Source organism: Notothenia coriiceps, unplaced genomic scaffold, assembly GCF_000735185.1.
Source record: "Notothenia coriiceps isolate Sejong01 unplaced genomic scaffold, NC01 NC01_scaffold00003545, whole genome shotgun sequence".
NCBI classification, from domain to species: Eukaryota; Metazoa; Chordata; class Actinopteri; order Perciformes; family Nototheniidae; genus Notothenia; species Notothenia coriiceps.
Genome location: NW_011336246.1, coordinates 1 through 9,383, shown reverse-complemented (window position 1 = coordinate 9,383; position 9,383 = coordinate 1). Strand labels below are relative to the sequence as shown.

At 45.1% G+C, this 9,383-nt stretch overlaps 1 protein-coding gene across 3 annotated transcripts in view; it reads right to left on the bottom strand.

Annotated features, from left to right (window-relative positions):
• Window positions 1–2,322, bottom strand: part of cdk8 (cyclin dependent kinase 8) — a 10,252-nt gene extending 7,930 nt beyond the window's left edge. Inside the window, exons 1-2 of one of the 3 annotated variants that reach the window (XR_797916.1) lie at window positions 2,192–2,322; window positions 1,342–1,452 (exon numbers count right to left, since the gene is read on the bottom strand). Coding sequence is in view for 2 of the 3 variants with exons in the window: in XM_010766757.1 (XP_010765059.1) it covers window positions 1,342–1,452; window positions 2,192–2,242 (162 nt within the window). In the remaining variant the exon portion in view is untranslated. The remainder of the gene's footprint in view (window positions 1–1,341; window positions 1,453–2,191) is intronic. The other 2 variants (XM_010766757.1, XM_010766756.1) reach the window with 2 other exon arrangements.
• Between the last annotated feature and the right edge of the window lie 7,061 nt (window positions 2,323–9,383).

Here is a 9,383-nt window from a genome sequence, read left to right as displayed (position 1 = left end):
TGTTCACAAATCTGAAAAAATCTGTGATAGTGAGCACTTCTCCTTTGCCGCGATAATCCATCCCACCTCACAGGTGTGGCATATCAAGATGCTGATTAGACAGCATGATTATTGCACAGGTGTGCCTTAGGCTGGCCACAATAAAAGGCCACTCTGAAACGTGCAGTTTTGCTTTATTAGGGGGGTCTGGGGGGGTCCGAAAACCAGTCAGTATCTGGTGTGAGGGTTAGGATTAGGGTTAGGGTTAGGTTGTGATTCGAGTGGCCTGTCTTCGTTGTCCATAACATACGCTTGCCCANGGGGGGAGCTCGTGAACTGTCAACAGGAGGGCGGGGGGAGCCTCGCTGCGGGGAAGCAGTGTGTGGACCTCTTTCACCTGTCAGATGCATTTTTTAAATAATTGGTTTTGAACGGCATAATGATAATGACGACCGTCCGTTCTGTGATTCCCCAGAACACACAGATGGCCAGTCCGCCCCTGTGTAGCATGTTATTTTCAATGAGAGATGAGCAGATCGCCACTGGGCTTTCAACTAAAGACACAGCCACGCAAAAACTGCAGCATTTGTACAGCTCCTTATGGGTACTGCAATTTCTGAAGTGCCGGCGCTCCGACAGCACTTCAAGCGGCAGCAAGTCGACTGGAGTTAAAGAGAGCGGCGCTGCGTTGCGTGCATGGCTTCCTCCTGCAGGTAACGGGGAGACGCGCTCTGGCGGCGGTCTCGTTCAGGATCCGAAAATAAAAATGTAAATATTTTGCACACTTATTCCTAGTGTGCCACTGGTTACGGTGGCACGCGTGCCAGGGGTTGCCGACCCCTGGACTAAACTATTAAAGACATTATTAAAACGTAATTATATCCAAACTATGCATTCCCGCTCATCGTGGCATATTCAATGAACAATAGGCAGGATAATGCAGGATACTTTTGGGACGCACATTGATATCAACATGCCATTTGTATAGGCTTTGAAATTATACATCGGCAGAACTGAATATTTAATCGAATAAGAGGAGGTGTATATGCGCACATGAAAAGAACAGTTGAAAAAGCAATGCAAATTCATAAAAGTAAATGTTGTGGTGGAGGTTTTATTTATATTATTGGCTTTGCTTTCATTACATTTCCGAGGGAGAGTATCGTTCATGTTTATTCAACTTTCAGGAGAGATTTTTCTGTAATTAGGTGGGAAAATATGTGCATGAATTGTCTGCAATACGGCAAACATGGGTGGAAAAATATATGTAATATCATGCATCCCTTGTATGTTTATTAAGTCATGCAGCTGGTGTGTGTGTGTGTGTGTGTGTGTGTGTGTGTGTGTGTGTGTGTGTCTTACCCAGAGGTCATGTTCGGCGTAGTCAAAGAGCAGCCAGACTTTTCGGTCTGCGTGTGACAGGAACACCTTCTGCAGTGAGATGACGTTGGGATGCTTCAGCTCCCGCAGCAGCTGCAACACACAGATGCACTTAGAGGACATGCACACACACTCATGGTAGAAAACATGATTTACAAAAAGCCTATTTGTGCTTGATAATGCTTCCAGTGGCTAAAGGTGGGGAATGTACTGTGAGTGGACACAACCTGTACAACTGAATGCAAGACGATAAAATATTGTCTCTTCCCAAGAATGTCAATATTCTTCTTCTATGGTCTTGTTTCACATTTGTTGTTTACCTCAAGCTACTTTGTGGAGGTTATTACACTGAACAAAAATATAAATGCAACACTTTTGTTTTTGCTCCCATTTTTCATGAGATGAACTCAAAGATCTAAAACATTTTCTACATACACAAAATAACCATTTCTCTCAAATATTGTTCACAAATCTGAAAAAATCTGTGATAGTGAGCACTTCTCCTTTGCCGAGATAATCCATCCCACCTCACAGGTGTGGCATATCAAGATGCTGATTAGACAGCATGATTATTGCACAGGTGTGCCTTAGGCTGGCCACAATAAAAGGCCACTCTGAAACGTGCAGTTTTGCTTTATTGGGGGGGTCTGGGGGGGTGCGAAAACCAGTCAGTATCTGGTGTGAGGGTTAGGATTAGGGTTATGGTTATGTTGTGAATCGAGTGGCCTGTCTTCGTTGTCCATAACATACGCTTGCCCATACCATACCCACCCGCCACCACCATAGCCACTCGCTGACAGAGACCAAGCTCAAAGGGACAAAAGTCTTTAGCTGACGATCTCTCTGCAGGGCTGACCATGCTGGAGATGCCGGTTGCCTTCATCTGCTGAGGGCGTCTAGTCCTTGATCATCCTTCCTGCAACACAGGATAAAGAGAGGAAGGAGCAACATCAACACCAGACCAGAATGTGGCCCTTGAGGAGCCGACTGCACGAAAACATGAAGGGGGAGAAGAGGACCGAGCAGCCATTCATCCAGATTCGTTGTAATTCTAGGGGCTGGTCGATTGATGACAAAATGACAATCTCGATTATTTTGGTTGTCCATAAATGATATCACGATTATTAAAAAACGAATTATCCATTTACTTTGAAAAAACATCAATTTATTGAGAAAAAACCCTTTGTTTGAAACAGTATGTTTTTTATAGTTGATTACCCTGAACTGTTAAGTAGAATTCAACTGAAAAACCAATACAAAAAAGAACAAAGTATTAAAAAAAACATTATCGTTTTATTTTCGATACGTTGGGTGTTCGTAATCGTTGCAAAGCCATAATTGAATTGCGATTAAAAAAACAATTAATTGAGCAGCCCTACCGTGTAATCTAGCTCACATCTGACGCTCAAAACAAAACAAGGTGGGAGAGGAAACAGGCGCTGTAATTGGCAGCCAGCGAGGGACCAAAAACCGAGCACTGGGATGGCTCGGATTTTGAGTGAATCGGTTATTTCCATTACATTCTTAGCTGCGCTTTTATCCAAAGAGACTTTTACCAATAAGTGCGTTCGACCAACAAGATTACAACTTGAAGAAAAGCAGAATCATATACGGCTACATCAGCGTTTCATAGAGCTAGGAAAACATTCAAGTGCTAGTCAACTGGGCTTTAATTAAGCCGTCCTTATTAGTATTCTACAAGTGGCTTGTTAGTAGTTCTATCGCTTCGAAGGTGTTTTCAGTTCTGCGCGCCGGAAGAAGTCGAGCTTTCTGCTGGTCCTGATTTCAGTGGAGCTCAGTTCCCACCAAATTTTGGAGCGCAGGATATCAAACCACGTGTTTTCTTTTCTGATGGGAACTTGGTGTCCCCCTCGCAGTGCGTGGTGCAGCCGAGCTGTTGGTTCGATGCAAAGAGCGGCGTGCACGCTGGGGTGTACTGGTTTCAACGCATGTCCTGGATGTAGGAAGGGCTCAGATCCATTCGCAGCATGGTACGCATGAGTACCAGTGGTCTTGAGGGGTTCTAAGCCAGTTACTGGAAGCCCAGTGAAGGGGAGCGGGGGAGCGGTGTGGTGTGGGAGGAATTTAGGGGAAGGTTGAAGACCAGACGAGCCGCTGCATTCGTGGGATGGCTTTGGATGAGCTGCAGGGCTCGGATGGCACATGTCAGTAGACCAGCCAGCGAGGGAGTTGCGCCAGTAGTCTCGGCGTGAGATGACGGAGAAGCCTGGGACCAGAACCTGCCGCTGCTTTTCTGGGTCATCCTGGGGACGTATGTGCGGGCTGAATGTTGTTAACAGAGTGTTATCTGCGTGCGGGTTGTAGCAGCTATTTTGCAAGTGCAAGGGACAGGTTTGTCTTCCTGGGGGTCACACCCAGATTCCTTGCAGTCTGAGTCGGGGAAAACAACAGAGGTGGCTGATGGTTGATTGTTACGGTCAAGAATGGGACACTCGTTATAAACCCCTCCCTCTCCTGGCCTAAACCTTCTCTTTATGCTTTTGTGCTTCCTTTCTGGGCTCCATCCAAAGTGCTGCAGGCTTCACAAGAGTCTCATAAGCAGCAGCCCTCTAAAGCCAACACTTCACCATTTCTTTAAACACTTTTGGGGTCTTCTGTGTGTCGATGCTATGGAAAATGGGCCTAAGTCCAGCCTTGAATCCAGGACACAGTTAAAGGACGGTTGCTTATATTACGGCTTGTTTTTCTTTAAGGTTTAAGGTTTCGCTGATCATTGAACCACTGAGTTTTAGAAAGTTTGTAGTGCAGCCAGGGACTTTTTCGCAAAAAACAAAGGAATGAATATAGACGAGCAGGTTATGGGCACCAAAAGGGCCCACTGGACAATGTTAAAAAGTGCCTCTACATGCACCGGCCTGCTCCTAACATTTCACCAATCGAACCGCACAATGCTTCTGATTACTATTCTCCAAATATTGCCTATGATGTTGTGGAAGGAACAGGTCAAAAGAGATGCTTTCATAACCATCACTTATTTGCTTTATTTCTTACTGATCGATACTTTATGTTCGCATTGTTGGAGGAGGCTGGGTCTTAAGGATTTCAGATTTGCATTGCCATAACCTGAAGGCTTACCTGTTGCAGGTTGCAAAATAAGCGTTTTGAATCTTGAACTTTGAAATCTTGAAATCACAGAAAAGGGAAAGCCACAATCACAATTATGAGCATTATTGCTATACACAACAACGCTTTTGCATTTAAGCATTCCAACGGACAATAGGCTTAAATTGCATTAGCGCCCCCTGTATTTTTCCTTTATTATTGCATAAAATATAAGATAATTAAATGCATTTGATGGAATTATGCGCGGATGGAGAGGTTCCAGGGAGCCAGTTGGAGTGGTTCAGGACCTAGGTTAATACCACCCTGGGGCCTCCCTAGGGAGGTGTTCCAGGCACGTCCAGCTGGTAAGAGACCAAGGGGTAGACCTACGAAACCAGATGGGGATTATACTCTCTTCTCTGGCCTGGGAAGGCGCCTTGGGATCCCCAGTTCAGAGCTGGTTGGATGTTTGGCAGGTGAAAGAAAATTTTGGGGGCTCTCTGCTGGACACTTGATACCCTCCGCGACCCGACCCCGGATTAGCGGGGAGAAGATGGATGGAGGAGAGTTCCTTGAGTTGTTTCTGCGCTACATTTTGTGAGATTTTCCATATTTCATGGTCCAATTATAGTTTATGACCTTACAGGGACCAGATGAGGCTACATGTTTGTAAGCATTGTGTTTCCTAAACCCGCAGCTCCGCTGGCGAGAGAATTGACTCTTTAAACTCAGTTCTGATGACCACGCTCAAGGTGAAGATGCACGCAAGCGGTTTGACAGACAAATCTCTTCTACGTTTATTCGAGAGATTTAGCGCAGGCCTACATGAGAACCGCAGTTTAAGGTCTTGCTTCTTAAAACTGCCGTGATAGGAATTGTGAGTTTAAGTGTACAAGATATTTTGACTTTGCAACAAGAGCCATTCTAATTTATCATTCGTGTTATTTTCTTGCACTATTTATTGTTGCATGTTGTGAGGCACGCTCGCTGGAGCTTCTTGCTGTGTATGCACGAATAAGGGCCTTTTAATCTTAATTGAGTTCTTGAATTCACTGAAACAGGAAAAGCTCGGACCATAGGTGAAGCATATGTTTGTGTTTTCCTATTTATAAATTACATACGATGGAACAATACGTAGTAATTTCAACTGTTGAAAAAACAACAACAACTCAAAAACAGGGCAGAAAGAACTGAATAGGAATGGAAATCTTGTGGCACGGATTCTGATGCACAGACCACAACTGTACAAGTAAAGGGTATTGCCCTCTCCATAAATATCGCCCCATATTTCATCTTTATATATTGCTTAACGAGGAATATAGCAGACATGAATGTTATTTAGGAGAAAGGAGGGGGGGGGGGGGGGAGGGGGTTAGAGGCCTGCTCTTCCACTACCCATTCTTTCTCTTCGCCTTGAAACATGACCGTAAGGGGCCTCTTCCCACTTTGCCAGCCTCGTTATCAAACCAGGTCGCCTTCGACGCGCTCTCTTTCCGGTCAGCTTCACTTTTAGAATCATCCAGTCCATTTCCCCACGTTTGTGCCAAAAATGTGTATTCTCCTTTCCCTTTTTTGACAGCGGTGCGCTTTTCGGCTGGGAGGCGCAACTAGGCTACAACAGCGAGCTCGTTCAGTAGATCTTCTCGTTCCCAGCCCAGCTTCAGATGGTTTTTTCCGGTGAAATTGTTCCTACGCGGAGGGGATGCCACGGTGTCTCGGTTTAGACTCCAAAGTGGAAAAAAACGATGATGAAATGCTTTTCGGTGTTTCTCTTGTTGCTGCGTTTCCCTTCAAGCCGGTATCTGGAGAGACTTCAGCCTCTGTACGGGCACTGTCGCAAACTCTGTCGTGGAGACAAAAACCCTTGCACAAACGAGCAGAGAATAGAGCTAAAGACAACGGTGTTTTATCGAATCACATCCATAAACAACTTTATTGCCGTTCCGGAGGGGCGGATTTCCATTTAACAGATAGCAAAAAGTAAGAGCCTCAAACATAGCAACATATTGATTCAAGAGCATACTATAACGAATATTAAAGAGATAAAACAGAAATGGCAATTACAAAAAGTAATTTCGCAAAGGTCGACAAAAAGAAAGTACAAAACCGTATTTTTATATAATAACTTCTAGTTCATTGTTGTTACACATCCGTGTAACCCCCTTTTTAACCTCAAAACAAGGATAGACAAGTGTTTTAGCAGGTGCTGCGTTTACATAGGAACCTAATCCTACCCAGGAGGTTGGCGTTTGACGGACGTTTGTTTAGTGTATCACCACTGTCCCATCGTGGTTGAAAAGAGAAGGGGACACAAAGCAAACGTCCATATTATCCTGCTTTGTTCAGGTAGTAATATTTTTTACATCATTGACATTTCTTCTTCTAAAACCAAATGCTCATGGTTGAGTGTTTATGCTTCCGTTTACATGGTACTTTCGTTCATAAAAACACAGTTTGTTCACATTTTATTATCTTAGGAGTGTATTCTGGCTATGTCGCTTAAACGTTTAGAATGAGCTTAAAAATGCTAAACATTCGTTTTAGCCATCTAACCGTTGCGGTCATTTAAATGTCTTTTGAAATGTGGAGTGTTCTACAAAACTGGCTGTTGTCTGCCGGTAGTTTTGTCATGGCCAGGCATGCCGTTTGATTTCTATCTTTATTCATACACTGGACTACATTTCTTTTCTCTTTGCCCTGCGTTTACTTTGGACGAGACCTCCGTTTAGTTTATCGTGGCCCGCCTTGCAGAGCCAGCTGATTGGATGCGCTGAGCCTGTTTCCGTCAGTTTACCTAGGCCTGTGATTGGTGCTAACCAGGGATTGACCAACGGCCAGTTTTTTGTTGCTTTATTCCCCTGCTTTTCACAACTATTGGCCTTGCCCGGTGTGCTGTCTGTTAAACTTGGCTAACGACTTGCTCTCATGAAGACTACGTGTTGAATGGACTTTATGGCTGTTCCTTTTACCAGTGAATGTACGGTATTTACTCCACATACTACTCCTCTCGTTGCGTGCTTAACATTAGCAAAGATTACTGTTAGCCTTCCTCGCTCCCTTGCTGGTGGAAGTCTTGTCGATAGAAATGGATCGTCGCCGTCCTCTCGCTGAGAAATTACGTCAGGAGTGACTAATGAATGCTAAGTTATCTAAAACAAACGCCACTGGCGTTCAATGTAGCATATTTAGTTAACAAGTGTGAAGATATAAGAACTAGATAAAACGTTATTCATCCCAAAAGAGCCAAATGATTTGCTCAACAATATCTATTAATGACATAGGGGCATGCCCATTCCTCAGTGAATTTGCAGAGGCTTAAACATGTGATTCAGCCCTATTATGAATGCTAATGTGGAATTATTATAAGTGAACATTCCAGGCCTAACTGACAATCCTTCTGATCTTGCCATGCACTTTTCACGGTGTGACCCCCGGTGGGGGAGATGAACCGGCGTAGACAAGCAGAACGTTCTTCGTCGGGAGGATGGCAACTATCACTCATTAATGACTTGAAATGAATGAGGAGTGTCCTTAATGGAGACAGCAACCGCTGGGACACCTGGTGAGGAGAGACACAGTTGGTTTTATGTCATTTAGATTTACATCAGCAACAGCAGATAAACGAAATAAGTTCACATATGTGACTGTTGTGATGATCATAATTCCGCTCTCACAATAGGACAGTTATTTCTTGGCCCTTTGCTGTTGACGCCCGCATGTTCACGTATGTTCACACGGGGAGGTGGACTCGCTGAGGACTTCGCCACCGTCTTGATGGGCGCAAAAGAGCGCATTGTCGTCTCAGCCCCTCACTTGAGCAGCGTCCGCAGACTTGCTGTATGCTGGAGAGCGAGCAAGGCAGCGCGGGGAAAGCCAGAGGAGAGAGGCCTTGGAAGGGGAGAACGAGAGCAGTAGGGAGGAGGAATTTTAGCTTTATTTCTGATCTTTTTTGTTTATCTTTGCGTCCCTATATTAATCCAATATGACTGAGTTTTTTTCATTCATTGATTAAACAAAAGACCAAACAAACTCTTCTTTAAATAACTCTTGCCATAATGTGAAAAGATTTGAAACCAATCATTTCGTCATAGTGTTTTCCCAATTCAAGGTGGAAACTGATTTTTCGGATGTTTTTTGTTTTACAGTCTTAACCCCATATGTATTCTTCTTACAGGGGCCAGAACAGCCTGGATGGGCAGAAAAACGTCTAACTGGGTTGACTTCACAACTGGAGGTGGCTTAAACACTTCAAAGACGCACGTAACTGCTACTCGGCCAGTTTGGGCAGAGTGGCAAACCAAACCACTGGCGCGTGCTTTTCAGCGGACCCACCCTTAACAAACCAGCTTGGCGAACTTCCGCTTTTGGCCTTGGAGATCAACACATTAAACCATTGATCAGCCAGAAACACAAGCGGGGAGCCCATAATTGAGCTACGGACTCGTCAGAGCTGCCAGTTGACTGCCCCCAAAACCAAACAACCCACCCTCATACGCCACTGCTCTACTTCTTCTCACTTTCGCCCTTTATTCCACACCCTAGGGGCTAGCCGGTAACAGCAAACCCCCCGCCCCGCCTCCAAGTTCGGGAGGATGCAGACACGCCGTTACACGCAGCCAGCACACCACTCTTCCATGAATCCCTCTTTCACTCCGCCCCATGTGCCCCCCCAGTGGCTGGCCAGAGGAAAGAGTGCCGCCTTGCCAACTCTTAGCCCCTCCCCTAGTGTTCCACCCTCCTACTTGACTTCCAACTTAAGTCATTTGCAACATTCCAAAAGGGTGAATGCAAAGGGGTAAAGAGCGGCCAGTGGATGGTATGTTCTGCTTTCTATAAGACTTCCCCCGTGTGTTCACCGCTGCAGGGTCTCCAAGCACGATGGCAACGAAAATTCCGTTGGCAGTCAAGGACTCGTTCACGTGGGGCCGTGGCACGTAGAGCTGCGGCAAGAGCGGATTTTC